General features: G+C 39.7%; 3 protein-coding genes across 4 annotated transcripts; all 3 read left to right on the forward strand.

Moving 5' to 3' along the window:
* The first annotated feature begins 855 nt into the window (after nt 1–855).
* LOC127259461 (uncharacterized) lies at nt 856–3,975 on the forward strand. The gene is made up of 4 exons (XM_051286818.1): nt 856–862; nt 1,052–1,143; nt 1,215–1,671; nt 3,881–3,975. Exons 1-4 carry the CDS (start codon nt 856–858, stop codon nt 3,973–3,975), a joined length of 651 nt encoding a protein of 216 aa, XP_051142775.1.
* An 8,828-nt stretch (nt 3,976–12,803) lies between these two features.
* Nucleotides 12,804–16,681, forward strand: LOC127259602 (asparagine synthetase [glutamine-hydrolyzing]-like). The gene is made up of 12 exons (XM_051287028.1): nt 12,804–13,034; nt 13,794–13,932; nt 14,117–14,212; nt 14,306–14,447; nt 14,546–14,736; nt 14,815–14,976; nt 15,053–15,133; nt 15,210–15,566; nt 15,653–15,733; nt 15,808–15,894; nt 15,974–16,081; nt 16,171–16,681. The coding sequence occupies exons 1-12, from the start codon at nt 12,955–12,957 to the stop codon at nt 16,429–16,431; spliced, it is 1,785 nt and encodes a 594-aa protein (XP_051142985.1). The 5' UTR covers nt 12,804–12,954; the 3' UTR covers nt 16,432–16,681.
* Nucleotides 16,682–17,323: 642 nt separating this feature from the next.
* On the forward strand, nt 17,324–26,048 carry LOC127259552 (uncharacterized). 2 transcript variants are annotated; one of them, XM_051286937.1, is made up of 11 exons: nt 17,325–17,699; nt 18,146–20,638; nt 20,771–20,897; nt 20,986–21,074; nt 21,186–21,406; nt 21,868–21,954; nt 22,040–22,139; nt 22,774–22,975; nt 23,198–23,297; nt 23,735–23,804; nt 23,877–26,048. In XM_051286937.1, exons 1-11 carry the CDS (start codon nt 17,652–17,654, stop codon nt 24,054–24,056), a joined length of 3,717 nt encoding a protein of 1,238 aa, XP_051142894.1. In that variant the 5' UTR covers nt 17,325–17,651; the 3' UTR covers nt 24,057–26,048. The 2 variants fall into 2 exon arrangements, with proteins under 2 accessions (XP_051142893.1, XP_051142894.1); XM_051286936.1 differs by having other exon boundaries at nt 17,324–17,699; nt 23,735–26,048.
* Nucleotides 26,049–26,178: the final 130 nt, after the last annotated feature.

Here is a 26,178-nt window from a genome sequence, read left to right on the forward strand (position 1 = left end):
ATCGGTTGCTGAACATACTCCTCCCCCCCCAAGGATTGGTTCTAGGGACGGCGAGACATACTAGCACCCAACAACAAACAGCCGCCCCGGGAATCGGATCTGGTGGTCCCACGAGCAAAAGAAAAACTTCCCAGCTGCAAACACCCCCGACCTCGGAGACCGACCAGCAAACACTAGCAGACCTTGGAATAAATAGGACGTCAGCAAGGACCCGACCCCGAATTGGTAATGTTTCTTAACACCGTGAACCAATTCACTAAATCGTAACTTTGATTCTACTCATTTCATTCCCCAGAACCGACCTTGGTGACACCGACCATGCAACCGACGCCAGCACCAACCGACCATTCAATCGGGCCTTTGGTCCAGACCAATTTGCCAATGAGCAGTCGGGCGGAGGACCCGACGCGGAGGCAAACTCTTCCTCCCGCACCGAGGAGTGGTCGGGCCAGGCCCCCGACCAGGAGACAATCTTTACCAGCAGTGCCTACAGAACCAGTAAGTTCGCTCACCAGCACTCCTTAGTATTCTAATGATCAACCTTGATATAGTTAACAACAAACATTTTCATGATTTTCCACAGACACCTTCACCCATCCCATCAGCAGCAGGGGTCTCTTCTGACAGCGAAGGGACTACTTCCCAGATGGGTCGGCCGCCATACATGGCATCAGACTCATCTATGTCAAAGGAAGAACCAGCCGCCCTCGCCGAGGCTGACCCTCAAAATGACATCCCTGATGCTGCTGATCCCGAAATCGAAGGTGCCCCAGAGATCCTGGCTGCAGTGGCTCTAGATGTAGCCGTCCAACCTGCAGCCGCCCTACCAGCAGCGGCGCTCCCTCTAGCTATCGAATGGCAGGCAGAAGAACCACCTGTGGCAGCCCAACCTCCAGAAATGGAAGAAATGTCTTCATCCGATTCGGAGACTTCTGTGAATTTGGTAAGATTAAACCAATCCATGCCATAACTTTTCTTTCGAAAAACACTAACTGTTTCAAATACTACTTTCTATAGGGACCCAGGTCGGCACCTCAGCGACCATTCGCAGCAGCCGACGAGTCGGCTGCTGTTATACCAGCTGTCTGCCCAGCTCGACCGACCTCATTGCTACCCCCCTCACTGACAGCAGTCCGCCCAGAGGTACCACATTATCTTCTTCGAACAAATTTGCAACTCCCTTGGAATATTTATTGACATTGTAGGACTTGCAGGGGCCTTCGGACTTAGCTGTCCTATCGACTGTTCCGGTTCCAGCGGAGGCCCAGACTGTGTTCACTGAGGCCATTAACCGTCCCCTGTCCGAATTAAGGTCCGACTTATTGGACAAACTGATTCAGACGGTTGGTGGCCTTCTTTTTTACACTCCAACGGAATCACCAGCCGTCCCCATTCTGCATCGGCTGATGGAGAGACTTACAGAGCTCAAGACTGAAGTGGTAGTCATTGGCCTTCTGTCAGCCGAAACCCCCCAGCCCGACTTCGATCAAACAACGCTGGAGAATTCTTTGGCCAAGACTCGAGAATCCCTTCAGCAGACTACTGGAAGACTGGGTGGTCTCCTTAGCACGAAAGCTCTGGTTGATGATGCCATTCAGAAAAAGGAGGCAGAATTGCGGGAGCTGAAGAAAGAACAGTCTACCCTGGATAAGCAAATTATCAATGAGCAGCGTCTGCTTGAGAAATATACCAAGAATGAGGCTGAATTGGATCAAGAGCTGAAAACCCAAGCCCGATCCCAATTCATCATAAGATATCAAACGGCTGCCAACACCAGAAGGCTATCCAGGGATGAAATCAAGTGGACAAATATAAAAACTGCTCTAGGGGCACTTTTGTAATAGCTTCCCCTTTGTAACAATACTTGACTTAGTAATCCATTTTTTCTTTCTTCTCAAAACAAGGATCACCTTTCAATTCCCAACTTTGTAGGAATCGAAACAAACTCCTTCTTTAAAAGAATATTGTTTCTCACATTTTAAGAAGCACATTCCAAGGCATATTTTGAAAATCAAAACACTTGAAGTGTTAACAAACATGGCGAATGACCGACCTTATGTTCCATCAAACAACTGGCAGGGTGTTCTTCAACCCTTCTTTGTGGGTAATCACCCTATTGGAGGCCATGCAGAAGACTTGTTACATATACTCAAGCAACTAGACTTCAAATTCCGATTCTCCCAACGAGGAAGAAGAACCATTCATCGCGTCATCCGCCTGATGGAAAAAGTCATTGAGGGGTATGAACCTCTTCGTGACATCCTTAGCCGCATTCCTGATCTCCATCACCACATGGAAATGATAGAAAATCACGCAGCAACTATACTTCCAGATCTTGGTTGGGATAACATCTTTTCCAATCAACGAAAAGTCTTCTCAAGATTACGGACCATTGTTGATCGTGAACATCAAGCCATAACAGACATGCAAGCACGTACCCATCAAGATTTAGATGAAATGCAAAGCCAATGGGAAAGGTACCGACCAGATTTGGAAGATCTTATTGAAGAAGAACCAGAGCTAATATCCACTCACTGGGATGAAAAGTCTGATTCAGAGGCAGAAAATTTCTCACCAATACATGATGACTAACTGAAATGAACCTTTAAATAGGTTCGAACCCTACGAATGGGTTCTGAATAATATTTTGTTTCAGGCAGTTTTGTTATCTGAAAAGGCAGGATAATACCTCTTCAGATATTTAGCATTAATACAATCATGTACTCTTCTACCTTCATGATTTACAATAATGAACGCGCCATTTCCAATATCTTTTTGAACAATGTATGGTCCTTCCCAATTCGGTGACCACTTTCCCAATTGATCAGTTTTCTTATATGTAGGAAGAATGGTCTTCCAGACTAGGTCTCCTTTTTGGAATGTCCTGTGAAGAACTTTCTTTCCGTAACTCCTTGCTCTGATTTCACTCTGTTTCACACTTCGATCTATTGCATGGAGACGGTTAACATCCAAATCTTCTAACTGCTGCAACATAAGTTGTTGGTATTCCTTTGTAAGATCACTATCAGTAAATTCTGTTCGGCCGGATGATACTCGAATTTCGGCTGGTAAAACAGCATCTTGGCCAAACGTAAGTTGGTAAGGTGAGAACCCTGTGGCCGTATTTCTGGTATTTCTATGTGCCCATAAAGCCTGAGACAATAACAAATGCCACTTTCTTGGGTTCCCTTCAATCATCTTCTTTATAATCCCAATGATAATCTTATTTGCTGCTTCCGCCTGTCCATTGGCTTGGGGATAATAAGGTGAAGAATGATGTAACCGAACACCGAATTCTGCCAAGAAATTAGAGAACCTTTCCCCTGTAAAGACCAAGCCTTGGTCGGTTGTTATAGACTGAGGAATACCATATCTGTAAATAATTTGGTGCAAAACGAAGTCTATCACTTCTTTCTGATCCACATTTTTCAAAGCAACCGCTTCCACCCATTTGGTAAAGTAATCAGTCGCGACCAATATGAAACAGTGATGTTTCGATGAAGCAGGATGTATCTTACCAATAATATCCATAGCCCACGATTTAAAAGGCCATGGTTTTGCCAAGAATTGTAATTCGGTTACTGGCAAATGATTTAAATTTCCATGTCTCTGACATTCCTGGCAGCCTTTGCAAATTGTATGCAATCCTCAAAAATCTTAGGCCAGAAAAAACCCAAGCGATGAATAGCCCATCTCATATTGAGACCTGCCCGATGAGCTCCACATATCCCACCATGTACTTCTGTCATCACTTCTAGAGCTTCTTTAGATCCCAAGCATTTCAAAAGTAAACCTTCAAATGATCTCTTGTACAAAATTCCATTTATCAATTGAAAACGTAAAGCCTTCAATCGTATCGCAATTGAAACACTCGCACCAGGATTCTGTAAATACAGGATAAGCTCCGTTCTCCAATCGGACACTGTTTCGCCATCGGACTTCTGTCCGATAAAAACTTCGCAATCGGGCTCCTGACCGACCGTCTCCTGCCCGACAGGCTCGCAGTCGGGCTCCTGTCCGACACTCTCCTGCCCGATCATAACTTCACAATCGGGCTCCTGACCGACAGCCTCTTGCTCGACCGTAACTTCACAGTCGGGGTCCTGTCCAATATCCTCTTGCCCGACCGTAACTTCGCAGATCGGGTCTGTCTTTCCTTCTATGCCCGACTTGACCTCCGACCACATATCCTCCAGAATTCCTTTACATGCCCTTTGAGCCAATTCATCAGCACGTTGGTTTTCTTCCCTCGGAATGAACTCAATTATTACTTCTGAGATTTTTGTCAGTAACCGACTCACAATGTCCCTATATCTGCGAAGATGAGGGTAATTACAAACATATTGGTTGTTTACCTGGTTGATTACTAGTTGAGAATCCCCTCTTATGATTACAGACTGGACCTTCCTGGCTATTAAAGCCTCCAGACCCAAAATTAAAGCCTCATATTCTGCCGAATTATGGGTCATGGCTTCCAATCGTAATTGTAAGTTGATCTTTTGACCATCAGGTCCTTGCAAAAAGACCCCTGCCCCTGATTTGTTTCCAGAGGTAGAACCATCAAAGAACATCAACCATGTTCTGGTACTTATATATGGCACACATCCGACCTGTAGATTATCCAGATATGATGAGCAACTAAATGGTCGGACACTATCACAAAGAGAATACCCGACTTGTGAGAATTCTGCCAAGAAGTCGGCTACTGCTTGTCCCTTAATTGCCCTCAGCGGGGAATGTTGAAGATCGAAAGGAGCCAATTTGATGGCCCATTTCATGAGTCTGCCCTTCATAGTAGGTCTCTGTAAAATCAATTTGATGAGATCCACCTTTGATATGACCTCAACTCTTCTGGGCAGCAAATAATGCTCGAGTTTAGTGCAAGCGAAGACCAATGAATAACACATTTTTTCTGGCATAGTGTAATTCAGTTCTGGTCCTGTAAGGGTTTTACTGAGATAGTAAATTGCCCTTTCCTTCCCGTCATCACCATCCTGCGCCAATAAACAACTAACCACTTCATATGTATTAGCCAAATAAAGTTTGAGTGGCCGACCTTGTTTGGGAGGCATCAAGACTGGAGGGTGAACCAATGCCTGCTTGATAGCATCTAAAGCCGTCTGTTGGTCGGGACCCCATGCAAAGGCAATTTTTCCAGCTTTCAACAATTTAGTAATGGGTCTGACCTTGCCAGCAGCATTAGAAATGAAACGCCTCAAATAATTCACCTTACCCAACAGACTTTGGATTTCTTTAACCGTCTTGGGTGGCCGACTATCAAGAATGGCTTTAGCCTTATTGGCATCAATTTCAATTCCTCTCTCATGAACTAAAAACCTAGAAAGCTCCCGGCTGATATTCCAAAAGCACATTTGGTTGGATTCATCTTCAACTTGTACTTCTTCATTCTTTCAAATGCCTCTTCAAGATCTCTCAAATGTTCGTCAAAACTGGCAGATTTAACTATCACATCATCAATATACACTTCCATAGATCTGCCAATTAAATCATGAAAGATTGAATTCATGGCTCTTTGGTAAGTTGCCCCTGCATTCTTTAACCCGAATGGCATGACTGTCCATTCATAAATACCCAAAGCCCCTGGGCATCTGAATGCTGTCTTAGGAATGTCTTCTTCTGCCAAGAATATTTGGTTATAACCTGCATAACCATCCATCAGACTAAGGATTTTATGCCCTGCTGCTGCATCTATCAGCATGTCGGCCATAGGCATCACATATTCGTCCTTAGGGGTAGCTAGATTCAAATCCCTGAAGTCGATGCATATCCTTATCTTACCATTTTTCTTGACCACTGGCACAATATTAGCCAGCCACTCCGCATAACGGCAAGGTTGAATGAAACCTACTTTGAGAAGTTTTTGGATTTCTTCCTTGATTTGAGGCATCAGATCTGGACTCATTCGCCTTGGAGGTTGTTTGTAAGGTTTACAACCTTCTTTGATGGGCAATCGATGCTCTATTAGACTTCTTGTCAAACCAGGCATCTCTGAATAATCCCATGCTAAACAATCAATGTTGTTTCTAATAACTTCGAGCATCATTGTTTGTTGCTCTTTAGACAAATAACCACTTAACCTGATCACTTTTGGAACCAATTCGGTTCCTAAATTAAACTCCAATAATGGGTCTTGTGATGAAGCTGTTGGTTCTGTTTTTTCTAATAAGTCGGGCCAGCGAAATTGTTCATCTTCTTGGAGGTGAACATCCAGAATCTCTTTACTATTTTCTGCTTTATGTAATAACTGCTTTAAATAGAACTTATTAATAAGAGAACTACATACTTCTAAGCTTGTATCTTCCATTACAAACAAATTATACGGGAATGGGTGTGGCTTTATCATGAGCCATACAATAAAGGTGTTCTTTTAATAGAACATCGAGTTCTGGCCAGTGACTTTATAACCCTTGTCTGGGTATTCCCTGGCCATATACAATTGAGACATCGGAGCCAAAGGACTGGCATAAAACACTGACTCTTCAACTTGTTCTGATACATCGAATGGGTTGTCATTCGCTTCCATTTTGAAGACCTGATCTCCTTCCCAGAACATTAATTGTTGGTGCAAGGTTGATGGCACACATCGAGAGGCATGAATCCAGTCTCTTCCCAGCAAGAGAGAATATGTAGTATCTGCGTCCACAATAAAGAAAACAGTGGAGATCTTCTTTGGTCCGACTTCAATTGTTGCAACCATCATGCCTTCAGGCTTGGTCGGCTGCCCTGTAAAACTTGTCATTTCGAATTCCACAGGAGATAGATCATGTATTCCTTTTCCTAACTTCTTGAGAGTCTTCAATGGCATAACATTAAAAACTGCTCCATTATCCACGAAAACCTTTGTGATTGGTTTCCCACAAATATGAGCATTAACATACAGAGGCTTCAAATGGGAGATCGCACCCTCTGGAATAGGAGGAAACACAATCGAAGGTGGCTCCGGTTGAGGCTCAGAGTCTGAGGTCTTTGCCCCCTCTGTCTCCTCTAATTCACCATCTGCCAAGAAAGCCCATAAAGGTTCGTCCATAGTTTCATCTACCAGACTCGCCCACGTCGGTTCATCACTCATCTGATTAATCTCTGTCATTCGACAAGGGATTCGTGGTCCCAGACGAGATTTAACAGATCTTGAACTTTCCTCTGTAGTTATAACTTCTTCCTTCGTCTTGTTGTGAGGTTGAAGCGTCAAAGATTCTATACGGAAGTCTTCAAGAGATGGATTGATGTTGATTCGTTCACAATGTTGGCATCTAAAACCTTTAATTATTTCATCTGCCACACCTTTACCTTTCCCCAGTCCCGACGAACTTCTTTTGGTATGGTCGGAAGCGCCTAATCTGTCATTCGGTTGCTTTCCTGACCAGACCCGACTGGACCGACCAACTGCAGACTGAATGGTTACTCCCTGCTCGTTGGTCGTTTGTTCTGTAAAGTTCCGAATGGACTGATCTCCTGCCAAGTGGTCGGCTGCTTTTTGTTCGTCGGTTAGTTTTTTTGCTGAAGGAACTCGTTTCCCATACTTTGCAGCATACCTGCGTTTGGCATTGCGAATCTGTGTACGATTCATACCTGGGAAACGAGGATCTATATCAACTGGTAAAGGCTTTTTATTTCGAGCCCAATTATTCCCGACTGACCCTGTTTTTCTGGTCGGGTGGTCACGAACTAACGCCCTTTCTTTCACCTCCACATTAAAAGAACCGTCTGGATGGTCCCATTTTTCAGCGACTGTTTTCTCACAAACTTTGAGTCGTTCTTCCGGTCGGCTGCTGTTTGGCCGACTTCCTTTTTTTGTTTCGGGGCTTGGCTGGTTTCGTTCCCCTTTTTGTCCATCGTTGGCCGAACTTTTCCTTGTTTCCGAACTTGGTTGGATGTCAACCATTGCCGTTGTTACATTCGGAAACGGTTGCTGGTCTACACCTAGAGTGATGTATTTGAGCCGACCTGTCTTGATGGCCTTTTGAATTTCCTTCCTAAAATGAGTACACTGACTTGTAGTGTGTGTAAAAGAATTATGCCATTTACAATATGGTCTCCCTTTGATTTCTTCTTTAGTGGCAAGTCTTTGGCCCTTTGGAATACGGATCTGCCCATCAGTCAGTAGGATATCAAAGATTTCATCAGCTTTCGAACTATCAAAGGTCGGTTGCTCCTTTCCTTCAGATCCTGGTACTGGCTTCAATTTAGGACATACATACGGTTTTCCAGAAAGGATTTCGGCTGCCATCTCTTCTGACTGATTAAAATCAAAGTCGCATGTTTCTGTTCCCATACTCGCCATATGTTGGCCTCTATTACGCCTGTTATGCTGATCTTCCTCTCTGAACAAAGATTCTAGACGTCCTGCCTTGGATGCAAGACTTGCCAAATCCTCAACATCCAGGGCAGTGAGTGCCTTTCTTAAACGAGTATGCATATTCCGGACCACTAAATTGGTCATCTCTTTCTCACTGATTACCGTAGGACATCGTCCCTTCAACAATCGCACCCTTTCTATAAACTGTGAAGCAGTTTCTTCTGGATACTGTCTCAATTCAAGTAAATCAGTTAAAGAAACAACTGGTAAAGGATTAAAAAATCTAGCGTGAAATGCCATCTCCAGTCCTTCCCATGTCTGAATTTGTCCTGGAGGCAAACTTACAAACCACGAAAACGCCGTTCTAGTAAGAGATAAACCAAACAGCTGTAACTTATAAAAAGGGTTATTGCCAACTTCTCCTAATTGTGCTGTGAACCGACCAACGTGTTCTATGGTGGAAGATCCGTCCTCCCCTGAGAATGCATGAAAGTCGGGTGGTCGAAAATTCCTTGGGAGAGGGTGTTCATGAATGATCCTTTCTGGGAAAGGTCTTTGATATGCAGGGCGGTTAGCCATCTGAGGAGTTAATCCATACTGATCCCTTAATATATGTGCAATCTCATCGGGATCTACATGAAAGCGTTGATGATCAGGAACCTGGAACGGATCCTGCACAGGAATATGAATCGGATCATGTATATATCCTTCAGGCCTGTCCTCCCTTGTATTGTTCGGCTGCGAATTGGTAACCCTTGGTCCCAGTGGAACATTGTTGGGAAAAGTCAAAGGAGTTTTTCCCCGATCCATTCGGTTGGGATTTGTGGCACTTGGGAATGCACTATCCACGAATGATGGCCCTGCGAAATTTGCCTGTGGTCTGGACGGTGACACTCCTGGTGGCGTTTGAGTGGGTTGAAGACTAACCCTTGACAGTGCTTGATCTATCATGTTCTGCAACTGACTCTGTTGCTCACGCAACATGTTCGTTTGTTGCTCACGCAACATATTCTGCATAACCAAGGTATGCTGGTTGTTCATTTGTTGAACATAAGACCACCAATCAGTTGGTGGTTGTGGGATTTCCCCGGCATTTGGCACAATGGGTGGTGGAACGGATTCTCCCACCGGTGTCGAAGATGCTTGCGGTTGTGACCCTGCCATAACCCTTCCGATGATTCGGCCGGATCTAAGACGTATGAAATTATCGCCGGAATTGGAATGAGCAATTTTGTCTTGCTCCCACTGTGGTCGCCAATTTGTTAATGTAATTTTTCAACAAAAATAAAGTAAAATTCAAAGATATAGAAAATATCCTTAAACTTGATTAATTAGTGCCTGAGATTAGGAATCTCTAAACACTGTATGGTACAGAAAATAAACTGGAAAATAAAAGACTGAAATTTAAAGTGGTGATCCCCAAATCTGACTTTGCTTTGTTGAAGTTGATTGAAGATACCTTGCCAAATGATGATTCAGATCCTTAAATATTCCCTGGGAAACCGTACTGAAAACCGTCACCCGAACGGTTACAACGTCTCCTTCTCAACCGTCTTCCAACCTTTCTCATGCTGACACGTGTCCCCAGCAGACCAAAATTCCTTATATTTCGCTCCTTGAGCCGACCACAAACCTTCCGCTCTTTTGGCCCGACTTCGTCCTTCGTCCGACCTACTTCTTCGCCCGACCCCACTTGGGCCGACCTCCATATCAACCGCCCTCTGTCTTTGATCAAAGGCCTCCGCGTTTGTCCGACTCCGCCTTCTATCCGACCTACAGTTTACCCGACCTGCGGATATCCTATCTCGACAACTTTTCCGTCTCGAAGACCTCCCGACTTGAAAACCTTCCGACTCATCGTCTTTCCGTCTTGCGGACCTCCCGACCTGAAAAACTTCCGACTTGAGGTCTTTCCGTCTTGCGGACCTCCCGACCTGAAGACCTTCCGACTTAAGGTCTTTCCGTCCTGAGGACCTACCGACCTGAGGTCCTTTCGTCCTGAGGACCTACCGACCTGAGAACCTTCCGTCTTGAGGTCTTTCCGTCTTGCGGACCTCCCGACCTGAAGACCTTCCGACTTGAGGTCTTTCCGTCTTGCGGACCTCCCGACCTGAAAAACTTCCGACTTGAGGTCTTTCCGTCTTGCGGACCTCCCGACCTGAAGACCTTCCGACTTAAGGTCTTTCCGTCCTGAGGACCTACCGACCTGAGGTCCTTCCGTCCTGAGGACCTACCGACCTGAGAACCTTCCGTCTTGAGGTCTTTCCGTCTTGCGGACCTCCCGACCTGAAGACCTTCCGACTTGAGGTCTTTCCGTCTTGCGGACCTCCCGACCTGAAGACCTTCCGACTTGAGGTCTTTCCGTCTTGCGGACCTCCCGACCTGAAGACCTTCCGACTTGAGGTCTTTCCGTCTTGCGGACCTCCCGACCTGAAGACCTTCCGACTTGAGGTCTTTCCATCTTGAGGGCCTCCCGACCTGAAGACCTTCCGACCTGAGGTCTTTCCGTCCTGAGAACCTACCGACCTGAGGGCCTTCCGTCCTGAGGACCTACCGACCTGAGAACCTTCCGTCCTGTATTTTCCTTAGAAATAAATAAATAAATTTATTTTCCTTGATTTCCTCACGGTGTCCTTCAGCCAGTTCAATCAACCCTATTGCCAGGCCCATTCTTCTTTTTACCTTGGGCTTTTAACCTAATTCTAAATTTCGTACGTAACATATATTATACTAAAAATTAATTTTACAATTAAAATATCACATCAACTCCTATTTATATCACATCATACAACTATTGAAATTCAAAATTTTTACTGTTCAAATCCCAATTCAAAATCCAAACCCACAAACAACCACGCCTTCAACTCTAGAAACAAACATAGTCTAAATAAATTTAAAATATTATAAAAAAAATTAATATAATTACAAAATATTAAAATATGTAGCGATTATTTATTTATTTATTTATTTTTATTTTTTAATATGGGCATATTTGCAACAAATATTTTTCAGTACAGATAATCTTGATCATATATACCAGTGGACCATTTTTTACTGTCACAAAATTTAAAATCTATCATAGGATAAAGCAGCCTTTTTTTTTTTTTTTCCTTATTTTGTTTTTTAGTCTGAATAATGGTCTATTAATGTTTTATACGACAAGGAAATATTCTTCTACATATATCATAAAAAATCGCATTGGAAAAAAAAAATAAAAAAAAATAATAGTAATAATAATAATAATAATAAGAAAAAAACATCAAATTTAATTGAATTTACCAAATCGTCGAGACAGAAATTATCGTATACAAAATAAATTGACGCCCAAACAAAATTAGGGTGTTTTTGGTTGTGACTATTCACTCGTATTAAAATACTCTATCAGTTCTAATATTTTTGTTTGTTTGGAAAAAAAATTCAATATTATATTTTTTAAAAATAATCAATAAATTAAATACTCATTATTTTTATATTTTATATAAAAAAAATATTTTTTAAACCAAAATACAAAAGAAACAAATCTTTCAATTTTTTATACAAGAAGTTAAATGGATAATATTAAGTATAATAAATTGAAAATTAAATGATACTACTTGCTACTATGAGAAATTTTTTTTACTTCTTTTATTTGAGTTATGTAATAACATTAAAGTATAAATAATTATTTTTTATTTTAGAATATTACAAAATATATAAAACATACAAAAATTAAAATATTGTACTCATTTAGTTCATTTTGAAAAGATTATTTGGAATTTTGTAGTACATTAATAAATAATACTTCCTTTATTCTTTAATAATTTATCAATTTTTTCATTTTGATCCGTCGATAACAATATTTATTTCATTTTTTTTAGTAATTGTATTACTACTTAATATTACAAATATTTTTCAAATTTATAATATATTACACAAATGTCGTAACTTTTGTATCATATAATACTTAGTTAATTTAATTTTTTTTATTTTTATTTCTACTATATCTCAATATAATATTAATATTTTTAAATTACTTGAAAAAAACAGATGAACATATAGATAAAAGACATATGAAATAGTATTTAATAAGATGTTAGTGAAAGTGTATAAAAAATTTTCATATTTTGATATATTAAAATTATTTTAATATTAATTTATAATATTTTTATTTAAAAACAACACATATTTTGAGAATGAAAAAGATAAAAATAATTAAAAACAAAATTTAAATTGAAACAAGGAATAATATATAAATTATTTAAATAAAATTTCAATCAGGTCACTTCATTTCTAATTAATTTAAAATCAAAACGGATCCTTCGTTTCCTAGAACTTTTAAAATGCATATGGATGGTGATGTGGACCCGGGAACTATGAACGGTGATATAGTGTAGAAAAATGGCCAGTAATAAAAATAATAAAAAATAATAATAATAAAAAACTGTGAATAATAAATATTCTCTGTAATTATTATGGCTGCTTGCATTCTCCTCCTATAAAAAGGGTAGTTTCGCCATCGTTGCAGAGCACGAGAGCAGTACACAACCAATTTGTTGACGCGTGTTTCTTCTCTCGGTTTCTTCGCACTGAGCTCCGATCCTCTGTTCAGAGCCTTTTCCCTAATCTGTCAAGGTTTTGCGCCAATTTCTGGTGCTAAAATGTGTGGAATACTAGCGGTTTTGGGGTGTTCGGAGATTTCTCAGGCGAAGAGAGTTCGTGTTCTCGAGCTTTGTCGCAGGCAAGTGTTTCTTTTTATTTTTTGTTTTTTAGTTGATTATGATACTGTGATTCGGATGTGTTTTTACGATCGTTTTTTAAAAAATGGGGGAAATTTAGTAGAATTGTGGAAGGCTGTTATGTATGTGAAGTGATTGAAGAATCAGTGGAATTTTGAGTTATCTAAGTTTGATTAGTTAAATTCGCAGTAATCTGGAGATTAAATTTGTGTTTGTTTTAAGGAGTCGATGATGGTTACCTGAGCATCGAGTGATAAACATGGAAGGATTTTGAGCTTATCTGCAGAAAGTGATTCAAAATTTGGATTTAAGGACTATATATATATATATATATTTATGTTCATGCTTTGATTGATTTTAATATCTCGTTGCCAATTTTAAGAGCAAGCCATGGTTGTTGTACTGAAGTTTCTACATTCTGTTGTTTTGGTTAATTTAGAAACATTTCCGTCGTTCCTCTTAAAAATTATGCCCAAAACATGCTGGAGAGTTAATATGATTCTGCTATAGTGGTTCTGCAACCCTAGTTTTGGAAATCACTAAGAATCAAATAATATACTTTCCATAAATTCCAAACTTCTGGTTTTGCTAACCAGCTGGTTTTGCTTATATTTCTGTTTTAATACACTCCAAAAAGTTTCATTGATTGCTTTCTGTTTCTATATAGTCCAAAGTTTTTGGTCTATGCTTTTGTTTTCCACATACTCCAAAGTGTTCGATTGATGGTATGCATACATAATTGTACTTTGATGATCAAATAGGTTGAAGCATAGGGGTCCTGATTGGAGCGGGATCCATCAGTTTGGAGGTAACTATTTGGCACATCAGAGGCTTGCCATCGTTGATCCTGCCTCAGGGGACCAGCCTCTTTACAATGAAGACAAATCAATTGTGGTCACAGTATGTTCATTTTTTGTCACCATTCGGTTTTGTATTTATGTTCTTCTTTTGATCTAGACACAGGCATGAGTCTTGACTCCTGAACCATCACCTTTTTTTCTGGATGATAATTTGACTGAGATCATGATATCCTAAGGATTATTACTACTGAATAATCATTAGTGTCGTGTTTCGTTATGGTTAGGTGAATGGCGAAATCTATAACCATGAGAAACTGCGGGAGCATTTGTCTCATCACAAATTCCATACTGGAAGCGATTGTGATGTCATCGCGCATCTAGTGAGTGTTGTATTAACAGCATTTTTCTGCAGATCCCGATGTAAACACGTGGCACTGATTTCGTTATTCTGTGACCGTTCAATTTTTTCTCAGTATGAAGAGTATGGTGAAAACTGTGTTGATATGCTGGATGGAATGTTCTCATTTGTGCTGCTGGACACCCGTGATAACAGCTTTGTCGCGGCTCGTGACGCCATTGGCATTACCTCCCTGTATATCGGTTGGGGACTTGATGGTACTTCTCTTTAGTATTGTATCTGTATTATTTTCAGGACAAAAGCAGAACTCAATAAATCTAAAACATAAATGATTTGTTTTCTTGCCGTCTTGTAGGCTCTGTCTGGATATCATCTGAGCTAAAAGCATTGAATGACGAATGCGAGCATTTCGAAGTTTTCCCACCTGGACATCTCTACTCGAGCAAGAATGGAGGTTTTAGAAGATGGTACAACCCTCCATGGTTCTCTGAGGCCATTCCTTCAACTCCTTACGATCCATTAGTTCTGAGGCGCGCTTTCGAAAATGTGAGGCTTTGCATTTATCTGCTTATGTCGTTACTATGGTATTATGCTAATTATTGGTGTGGTAATAATTCATGGCAGGCTGTTATTAAGAGGCTAATGACTGATGTCCCTTTCGGAGTTCTTCTCTCCGGGGGGCTTGATTCATCATTGGTCGCTTCTGTTGCTTCGCGTTACTTGGCTGGGACAAAGGCTGCGAAACAATGGGGAGCTCAGATTCATTCTTTCTGTGTTGGCCTTAAGGTTGATCTAACTTCTCATCGCTTTGCTTTGTCTGTTATTCATGTTCTTAACTGATTTTTGAATGTTTACTGCGTAGGGCTCGCCCGATCTCAAAGCTGGAAGAGAAGTTGCCGAATATTTGGGTACTTTGCACCATGAATTTCACTTCACTGTTCAGGTAAGCATCCGAATCAACAAATGAGTAGATGGGATGTAGAAACATCGGAAAAATGACGCACAATGTTTTATTTTAGGATGGAATCGATGCAATTGAGGATGTCATCTATCACATCGAGACATACGATGTGACCACAATCCGAGCAAGTACTCCCATGTTCCTGATGTCGCGTAAGATCAAGTCGCTTGGGGTAAAAATGGTGCTGTCCGGCGAGGGATCCGATGAGATCTTTGGTGGCTATCTTTACTTCCACAAGGCACCCAACAAGGAAGAGTTCCACCGCGAGACTTGCCACAAGATTAAAGCGCTTCATCAATACGATTGCCTCCGAGCAAACAAATCCACTTCTGCTTGGGGGTTGGAAGCTCGGGTCCCTTTTCTTGACAAGGAGTTCATCAACGTTGCAATGAGCATCGACCCTGAGTGGAAAATGGTAACAACACATAATTACATACACACATATATATATATATCTCTCTAAAGAGCGCGCTGATTGCATACTGATCGTTGCCATCGCAGATCAAGCCGGACCAAGGTAGAATCGAGAAGTGGATTTTGAGGAAGGCCTTTGATGATGAGGAGAAGCCGTACCTTCCAAAGGTACATTATTTCTTCGAACATCGTCATATGATATCGAATATTGATTATCTAACTTCGTTAAATTCCTTTCGCAGCATATTCTCTACCGGCAGAAAGAACAATTCAGTGATGGCGTGGGCTATAGCTGGATCGATGGCCTTAAAGCTCATGCCGAACAGCATGTATGGAACTCTAGCATTACACAATTTAAGATCTTATTTTAACCAAAAAAAAAAAACGATTAATCCCTCGATCGAACAGGTCAGCGACAGGATGATGCACAACGCCGCAAACATTTTCCCTCACAACACACCAAAGACGAAGGAGGCCTACTACTACCGCATGATATTCGAGCGCTTATTCCCTCAGGTAACCAAACCTCGCCACATTTTCCGATAAATAACTTTACACCTCGAAAACGCATCGTTTGTCTAAATCAGCGATCTTTTTCGATCCAGAACTCTGCAAGGCTGACCGTCCCCGGAGGCGCCAGCGTTGCGTGCAGCACGGCTGCAGCCATTGCATGGGATGCGTCTTGGTCGACAAATCTCGACCCGTCAGGCAGGGCCGCCGTCGGAGTCCACAACTCCTCCTACGAGAACAACCCCAACCCTGCGAACCCGATACCCGCCAACGACAACCCGGCCCCCACTGCTATTATGAGCGGCGTCGTTGCAGCCCCAACCGCGTCCCCCGGGATCGCCATCGAAACGCAGTAGTTTCGAGTTCTTGCTGTGGAGGTGTTAGATGCTATATTATGGAGACCTACAAATGAAGACAAGTTGAGATCTTTTGAGTTTGTAGACATGTTATGTGTGACACATAACATAACATGTTAGTTCTTTCTTATTTAAGTTTGTTATGTATGACTTATGTAAGGATTTGGTCATTTGGCTTCTTTGTTGCTGTCTTTTTAAAGTATTGTTTCAGTGTTAGTAATAAAACGCGTGTATGCATGCATTTGTCTCATGTCTTTTCTTGTCTTCCAGCCTTTAAACCAAACTGGTAATTGATTCAGCATATGCTGACTTAACTTAAGTTGTTTAACTGTTTTAATTAAATAAGAGTAATTTAATATGTTTAGATTATTAAAAACTGTATAAAATTTCAGCAATCTAATCAGCATGTAATCCAAGCCGTATTTTTAAAATTCAAAGCAATAAATGATTATGGAACGTAAATGGGCCGGCCCGGCCCATTTATTGGCTCAAAAATGAACGGCTGTGATTGAACTGGCGGAGATCTCAAAGATCCACACGAGTGCCTTGCAGATGAAGACATTCCAAAATATATCCAAATCCTATCCGATCTAAATTTTAAACCAACTTATACTACCAAAAATATATTTTAAAATTTTACTTGGCGGGACCTCTTTTGTTTTATATCTTATTCAATTTATTCATTTTCCTAAATATCTAATAAGTGAACTATATATTCTTATAATATTTCTATAATGTAATTAATTATGATATTAGCCAATATGTTTAAGTGGATTTCTTGGGGCCCACACCCGTAAAATCTGGGAACCGTAACGTCCTATAAAAGTTGGTCCAGGACTTGGAAAAAGGCTGTTGAAACCGGGATCTCGCATTGGGACTCCGTCATTCAGCTTTCTCCCTCATGAAAAACCCTTTTTTATTTTTTTTTATACCAAACAACTTCGATCTTCGCAAACCCATTAAAAAACCCATAAGGCCACGCTTTCTCCGCCGCAGCCGCCACCGCCGCCGCCATTCTCTCGCATTGTAATTCTGCTGGTTTTTTTTAGTCGAGGAAGTGTTTGAAGCCATTTTAGTTCTTGATCATCACGCCACGCCGCGATAGATGAAAAATCTTTGTCCGGCGACCGGCGCGGACTAGATATTGCATTGAGGCGTCGTGGATCGTGTTTTTTTTTTTTTTCTTATCCTCTGGCGTTTCGTCTGGAGTCTCCGTCGTCATGGCTGGAAGCGGTAGGAGAAAGCTGCTGATTAATGAAAGAGTCGAGGTACTTTTTGGTTTTCCGATGAATCTGTTTGTGTGATTTTTTATTTTTTTTATTTTTAATGAACCGTCGTAAGTATGTCTGGTGATTTCTTGCGTTTGCATGGTGGTCTTGTTCGGATTGTCATGCAATGGTCATTTGGAAAGCGACGATTGACGGCGGAGTTGTCGAGGCGTTGAATCGAATTAGACATTTATTGTTTTGATATATAAAAAACTTGTGTTGATTTAAATCAAGTCGCTTTCATAGATTATCGTGAGTTTTGAGTTAGGGTTTGATCTTGTACTTCGATTTAGCGTTGATTGTATTTGTAACTGTTAATCCATTTTGGGATTTTTGTGAGATTATAAATCGAGAGGGTTTCATTAAAGGGCAATTTTGTTTTAGGTGTTCTCCAGCGCATTGATTCTTATTTCTTCATCTGTTTGCATTTTGATTTTTTTTTGCAGGTGAAGAGTCAGGAGGATGGATTTTTAGGTTCATGGCACTCTGCTAAAGTGATTGGTTGGGAAAATTTTCTTCGCCTGGTTAGGTATGATTACATTCTGGATGATGAAGAGTACTGTAATCTGACTGAAGAAGTTAAGGTTAGTGCTGCTGTTGAAGGGAGTGTTACAACTGAGCTTGTTGAGCCAGGTGAATGTAAGGGCTTGATAAGGCCTTTGCCACCTCCGAATGTTCGGGAGCTGCCACAGCCGCATTTAAGATATGGACAATGTGTGGATATGTATCATAATGATGCATGGTGGGAAGGTGTCGTATTCGATCATGACGATAAATGTGATAGAAGAAAGATTTTCTTCCCAGAATTGGGGGACGTATGGGATGCCACGATGGACCTGCTGAGGATCAGCGCAGATTGGGACGAGGTCACTGGGGAGTGGAAGCCGCGTGGCAACTGGTTGTTGATCGAAGTAGTTGAGGAACTAACGGTAAAGCTGCCTTTGCCGAAGCTGACATCACTGCAACAGATTTGGTTTGATGTCAGGTTGAAGGATGATTTCGAGAAGCTTGGTGATTGGTGGACATCTTCAGGAAGACAGATTTGGGAAGAATTGGTGTTGCAGGTTTTATTGGATAGTTTTCAAATAACTGCTAAGCAATTCCTGAAATCGAATCATTTGGGGAGCTCATCGAAGCCTCTGTATCTGAAATTCTCTAAGAAGGCTTTATATGAAATTCTGCAGAATAGAGGAATTTTTTATAATAGTTCTCTCGCACTTGTATCCTCTGAGGAGACTGCGCCATTCTACAGTGAAGGAAATTCAGCACCTAATCTGAATGATGAAGGCCATTTCCAGGTTCAAGAACGTAATGATCAGGCCTGTCCAGCCATGGTTGCCTCTGAGCAAGCTCCATCCCCTTCTGGCCCTGCTTTGCCAAACTTAACTAACAGTCCAGGTGAAGGCGCCATAATTGGTTCTGAGCATGGGGTTCAATCTCCTAACCGGAGTTCTAAATTGCCACCTAAGAAGTACGAGTATTCAACTAATAATCGTCAGTGGCTCTCAATTGTTTCCCGGTCATATTCTGCAGAGTGTTGCCCTGATGCTTATAATGAATGTAAAGAGGTGATGAAGTTAAATAAACGGCCTTCGGATGATGTGATGTCGAATACTAAGAAGCATTTACTATACTTGGGCTGGAAAGTTGAAGTGCTGAATGACAAGGGGAGATTAAGATACCGTTACTTTTCACCAGAGAATGAATTGTTTTATTCACTTCGTCAAGTGTGCCTAAAGTTTGATTCCCAAGGTCAGGCCTCCGGACCTGGATCTCAAAAGAAATCGAGAAAGGACAAGATTGGTTCTGTGACTTCACCTGAAGCAGAACTTCCACCTTCACTTCCTGAAAACCAGGAATGTTCCAGAGAGTTATCAAAGTCATGCAATTCTCTTGGTGAACAGATTCTCATCGAACCTGAATATTGCCCTGAAGCAGTTTACGACTACGATTTATACTCTAAAGATAATAAGCACCCTGGCTCTGAAGCAAAGTTGAAACTTCTGAAAGCAAAGAAACACTTAGCTTCTGTCGGTTGGACTTTTTCTTTCAAAGTGAAGGGGGAAAGGAGGGAGTTGAGATACAGAGAACCAAACGGACGGACCTTTTCCTCCCTTGCTCAAGCATGCAGTTGGTGTGTGAAAAACTGGTCTAGCACTTCCAGGGAGCCCTCTCCTTCTGTAGGGAGAATTGGAAGTGCAAATGCAGAAACTGACAATGCCATGCGTGCTTCTGAATCTCCTCTTCCATTGCCTACTGTGGGGTCTGGAACTTCTGTGGAGGAGCCAAATGTTGATGCTTCAGCATCAGACAGAATTTTGAGGAAGAAGGGAAAGGATGGTAAATCACATCACATTGAAAGATCATTACCACCCAGGAGAAGAAGGAAGCCCCGTGCATTACTGGACGCAGCTGAAGATGCATTAATGGAGACAACTGAAGATATCCAAGCGTCTTGCTCAACTTCTGCACAGAGATCAAGTAAAAGAGTTAGGATTGCTGCTACACCTGAGAAAGCTCCGCAAACAGTGTTGTCTTGGTTGATTGATAATCATGCTGTGCAACCAAAAGCAAAAGTTCGGTACCATAGGAAGCTTAATGACGTTCCGCTGAAAGAAGGCCGAATACTGAGGGAGGGAATCATGTGCAGTTGTTGTAATAGAATCTATTCTATTAGTGAGTTTGGAGCACATGCTGGAAGCAAAGCCCAAAGACCTGCAGCGAATATTTTCTTCGAGGATGGTAAATCCTTACTGGAGCATCAGAGGCAGCTCAGCCAAAAGAGGAAGAACCAGCAGTTGCGATCAGAGTCATTTGAGAGGGAAGGATCGCAACATCAAGAAAATGACAGCATATGTTCTATCTGTCATGAAGGAGGTGATTTACTCCTCTGTGATCAATGCCCCTCTTCTTACCATTTCTCCTGCATTGGCTTAAAGGTAAATTTTTTGGTTCATTAGCATGTGACAGTTGACATTTTTTATTCTCCCACAACCATTATTTCCTTTGCGAATAAACACTTAGTCATGAATTGTAGAGCGACCTCTTACAATTGTTTTCCTGCTGCACAGGGAGTTCCAGATGGTGATTGGTTCTGTCCATCATGCTGCTGTCAAGTTTGTGGGCTTTGCCGATTGGAAAGGAAAGTTGTAAGAATTCCAGCCCCTGCCCTCATTTGCACCCAGTGTGAACACAGATGTAAGTTATTCAACTGTTCTTCTTTTTCATGCACTCATGAGCTACAACTCAATTTCGACTGATGGAATTTTCTGAAAACTTTATGTAGATCATGCTGATTGCCTTGAAAATAATGAAGTTGTGAACGCACATGGTCGTCCTGAAGGACAGTGGTTCTGCCGAGACAGTTGCAAACAGGTAAAAACGTAAATTTAAGTAGCATTTACACTGTTAGCATGCGAATGACATGAGTATCTTAAAATGGTAACAAAATTTAAACTAATATTTCTTTGGTTTTGTGGCTTGCAGATATTTGATGATCTTCAAAAGATTTTGGGGAGACCGATACCTGTGGGGGGCGAAAATTTGACCTGGACGTTATTGAAAGACATGAAATCCGATGATGGGCGCTCAGTAGAGTACTCGAGCAAGCTTAATGTTGCCCTCTCTGTGATGCATGAATGTTTTGAGCCAGTCAAAATACCCGGTACCCGCAGGGATCTTGTGGAAGATGTTATCTTTGGTAGATGGTATGATTCTTCTTCTTGTACGTGCATCTTATATTTTCATTTTTTAAGTACACTGTATATTCTTCGGTTTTTCACAACCTGTTGCAACAAGAGCCTCTCGGAGAAAGTAGATTTTTGTAATTCATATGGCGATTATGGCAGGAGGAGATGATCCTATTTAATCTCATTTTTTTTCAAGAAAGATAGGCTTGCCATTTTTCTTAAAAATCATTTGTGCAGTTATTACTATAATTGTCCCCATGGACTTTTCGACTCTTTGTGCCCACTCAAATGAAGTGGTGATCAACTTGTGTGCACATCCAGAACCGACAGCTTTGACTCGACCCAAATTTAATTGACTTGTGCATGTTGTCAAAGGCGCTAGTAATTGCGCTTGATATGTCTGTTTTTACTTGATTGGATTCTCACTTTTGTCATGATTACTATCATCCATTAAGTCCTAATCATATCTGAATCTTTAGGTCGAATCTACCCCGGCTAAATTTCAAAGGGTTTTATACCGTGCTGTTGGAGAAGAATGATGAAGTAATTTCGATTGCTTCAGTGAGGTATGTTATACCTTTGCATTTTAACATTTAATCTATTGGATTCTGTTTAAATGGAGTAACTTATCCAAGGCCTTAATGACACCAGGATATTTGGGGAGAAAGTGGCGGAAGTCCCTCTTGTTGCGACACGGTTCCACTTCCGTCGACTTGGGATGTGTCGGATCTTGATGAATGAACTTGAAAAGGTAATCTGAATCTGTTTTTGCTAGTTAGAACCTTGGATGCTATATTGGCACTTATTATCATAATTACATAAATCAAGAATTTCTCTAAATGTTTTGGGGTATGAATAAAGCAACTAAGTATTGTGTCGTGAGGACATTACAATATGCTCCAAGAATCTCTTAGCCAGACATGCTTTTCTTTCTCTTTGCATTCTCAGCTAAATCTTTTCTATGAATGTCATATTTTGCAATTAATTAAGGGAAATTTTATACGCCATACAAGTTTCCTCTTAATTAGTGTATATATATGTGTGTGTCATTTTCATTATGAATCTGGTCCTTCATTGTATACATTCCTGCACAGCTTACTCTTAGTTGCAATAAATGTAGCACGATTGTGTTTTAAACTACGTTTTTTTTTTTTCAACATTTATTTTTCAATTAAAATATCACATTCAATATTTGTTTTATTTGTCTTTCAGAAATAAGAGAATAGATTTTTATTTTTGTAAAAAAAGATTGTATTGTTTAAACTGATGCAAAGCCAAAAGATTTTGCACAGCTCTATTTAGTTTGGTAATTGCCATATTCGACAATTTGCAGTTGTGAAAGGCACTGGATTATTCACTAATTTAGTTGCTGATCTCATTTACAGAATCTCATGGAATTAGGAGTGCAGAGGCTTGTGTTGCCTGCTGTCGCGGGTGTGCTGAACACCTGGACCACGTCATTTGGATTCTCGGTGATGAATCAAGCCGAGAGACAAAAATTGCGTGATCATATCTTCCTACACTTCCAGGATACTATAACCTGCCAGAAAATGTTAGGAGGCTTATCAACCCCATGCACATCTACAGGTATACTAAATGCTACAAAAAGAACTTTTCGGAAATTAAAGTAGTTGCCTTAAAGGAAATTTGAACTGAACTTACATACGATGTAAACGAGAACAAAACCTGCACCTAAATCCGACTCCAAGGCAATAAATGTCCAATGTCAAACCAGTATAAAAAATTGATAAAAATGTACAATATGCTTTTTATCATACAATAGGCTCAATGTAACATCTCTCTTTAAAGGAACTGACAATGCCGGACGCGGCCAATCTGAAAGTCATCCCGTAATGGAGTTAGTTGGGAACTGCACTGAGATTGGACTCTCTGAGCGAAAGTCGAAAAGGTGTGCTTTATTGGCAAATTATAAATATATTGATCTGTTTGGCCAAATTGAGATGCAAGATGAAACAATGTTTTAAATTGCCTTGAGAATTTATTTTACCTACTCTGTACCTTTCCAAATCGATTTTAACAGGTCAAGGATAAGTTAACTGCATTAATAGAACTTTCGCATTGTTGATATTCAGATTTTCAAGCAAAATTTGACTTGAGGATATTGTTATGACTCCATACTTGTGTTTATTTCGAACTTCTGATATGTTTTTATAGTAGTGCAATATTATGATACTTTCATCTATGAATCTATTAGTGACTGCATCATCTTACAAAAAATATCAATTCAAAACACGAAAGAGTATGTTCTGCATTTGTTTCCTAATATGTCAGATTGTATTAAACATCTTTTTCTTGGGTATGTCACCATTGTTTTGATTCCATCAGGGGTGCTAAGCGCGGGGCAGGTGTGGTAGACAATGAGGATAGAAAATGCTCGAATGAGGCCGGATCTGTGGTACTTGATACTCTTGTTCGACACAGTCATCTTTTAATTGCTCATTTACGTAATAAATCTCCATCTTGGCAGGGTTCTGATGGACAATCGCAGCCAAACAAGAACGTTGGTCTCACGAAAACCATACCTGTCCAAGCTGTAGTTTCTCCCAACTACCCCAAAGGTAGTAGTTCCCATGATGTACCAACCCGGGCGTCGAGTGAGAGCGTTTTATGCTACAAGCGTAGGAAGCATTCCACCCGTTCCTGCTGAAGCACTCATCGCCAAAGGTACTCATTTTCGGATTTTTTATATATATAAATATAAAAAAGAAAGAAAGAAAGAGATCATTTGGGCAGCTAGATACAAGTACAAGCAACTATTATGGTTTTGGTAATTACATGAGTACAGATGAGATGGATTTTTTTTTTTTTTTTTTTTTTTTTTTTTTTTTCCCGGGCTATGGTCGCCCCGGCATCCTTATAATTCTGTGTGTGTGTTGAGAAAGATTGTTCTGAATTGGGATTCATTTAAAATAGAGTGTATGTTGTCTTATTGGAATGATGTTTTGATGCAAATTGTAGCTTAGAAACATGTGTAGACTAGAAGTAAGATTTTAGGAGTTGTTCTGATTTCAGATTCGTTTTAGTAATTAGTAGTAATGGAAGAAATGACTAGTTTGCTGATATTGTTTTGTTTGGATTTGCTTTGCTCTTGGATCATCAATCTGTCTGTAATAATAAATAATGATAATAATAAAATACATTATACTAAATGATTGAATATAAATAATAAAAAGAGGATTGACATATTAAGATCATTTGAAGACATAATGTCTCAATCTATCACGTCTTGGAAATTTCAAAAGTTTGTTTCAATATTTCGAAATATTTTCAAATAAAATTAGTTAAGGTATGAATGATTTCCTTTTTAATTTTTTGAATCCTGAATCCAAATCTTTATCTTCTACAAGCTCTCGTATCCAATGACAAATTCTTTTGAACAATGAACTCCCTAGTGTTAGAGATATTTTAACTATTTATATTAAAATTCTATTATTTTATTTATTATTTGAGTTTATTGACTATGCATTTATGGGTCCTTGAATTTTATTATTAATTATATACATTTTTGAAACTCTGCCAAAATGTAACAAATAGGAGTATTATTTATAATGCACCATACAACAAAATTAAACAGAATCTCAAACAATGAAAAATAAATAACAATAATTTAATAAATATCAAGAAGTAAATATAAAAATAAAAATAAAAATGAAATATGAATGATATAGATATATATAACAATGGATTTTAGCTGTGAGATGTAGAAATACACACGCAGCAACGCAACACTACACAACATTGGAATATTAATATTATATATAGATCCAAACCATCAATTAATTCATTCATTTTAGGACCAAAAGAGAACACGTCCCATCAAATCAAATGGATAATAAAATTACTACTTATAATAATAGACGAATGAAAGGATGAAAATATTAAGTGACTTATTATTCTATCAGTTGGATAATTATTGGGTGGATTGTGACAGCAAATATGAAAATGAAATTACAATGTAATAACTATTATTATTATTTGAATACTATAATTTATTACAATATTACAGACCTTTTATTATACGTTGCCAAATCCAAATTGATGTGTTCAATTGTTTCTTGCTTTGCAAAATTCAAGTGGAAGTCATCCTCTTATTTTTTATTTATTTCATACTAATACAAAGAGTATATATATGATGTCTGGATATTTGTACAATAGAAATTATTTAACGAGTTTAAATATGACTATTTTAATTTTCTTTTTCATTATTTATTTATTTTAAAGAAATGACAAGATAGTGTAGAGGTGAATTTCGGTCATAGGTTTACCCAAAGGCATTCAATGAGTGGGTTCAAATTTCCGAACCATAAATTTATCCGAAGCGTGTTCGATGATATGAATTAAAAAAATAAATAAATAAATAAAGGAAACAGAATTTAGTGTTGTCGTTTTCACAAATCATTTATTAATGTACTGCAACTGACACTTTATTGATATGTATATGGTACTACTGACACTGTTATTCACGGGCAACTTTTCATCACACAACCCATTCAATTTTTATTTAATTACAAGACTACCAAATAATAATAAAAGAGAATGGTATATTTGATTTGTTTTTGAACATTAGTCAATATTTTACAGAAAAAATAATATATGTTGTTGTGTAATTAAATTAAATTAAATCTGAAAACGATAGTAATAATAACATTATTATTAAAATTATCATGGATTTGTACATGCAGATGCACGTGCATAAATCAATGGAAGTTTGATAAATGGACAGGTTTGTCAGCAATTTACCAAACAAACACAGCACAAAGAGTACTATC

This window comes from Andrographis paniculata, unplaced genomic scaffold (genome assembly GCF_009805555.1).
Source record: "Andrographis paniculata isolate CXL003 unplaced genomic scaffold, ASM980555v1 Contig60END, whole genome shotgun sequence".
NCBI classification, from domain to species: Eukaryota; Viridiplantae; Streptophyta; class Magnoliopsida; order Lamiales; family Acanthaceae; genus Andrographis; species Andrographis paniculata.

Coding starts and splice junctions, on each gene's coding strand:
- LOC127259461 (XM_051286818.1), top strand. Junction 1,144..1,214: donor TGACAGCAGTCCGCCCAGAG/GTACCACATTAT, acceptor TAGGACTTGCAG/GGGCCTTCGGACTTAGCTGT. Junction 1,672..3,880: donor GCAAATTATCAATGAGCAGC/GTCTGCTTGAGA, acceptor CACTCGCACCAG/GATTCTGTAAATACAGGATA.
- LOC127259602 (XM_051287028.1), top strand. CDS start 12,955: ATGTGTGGAATACTAGCGGTTTTGGGGTGTTCGGAGATTTCTCAGGCG. Junction 14,213..14,305: donor GTGATGTCATCGCGCATCTA/GTGAGTGTTGTA, acceptor ATTTTTTCTCAG/TATGAAGAGTATGGTGAAAA. Junction 14,737..14,814: donor TGAGGCGCGCTTTCGAAAAT/GTGAGGCTTTGC, acceptor AATTCATGGCAG/GCTGTTATTAAGAGGCTAAT.
- LOC127259552 (XM_051286936.1), top strand. CDS start 17,652: ATGGCTGGAAGCGGTAGGAGAAAGCTGCTGATTAATGAAAGAGTCGAG. Junction 17,700..18,145: donor TGATTAATGAAAGAGTCGAG/GTACTTTTTGGT, acceptor TTTTTTTTGCAG/GTGAAGAGTCAGGAGGATGG. Junction 20,898..20,985: donor CACCCAGTGTGAACACAGAT/GTAAGTTATTCA, acceptor AACTTTATGTAG/ATCATGCTGATTGCCTTGAA.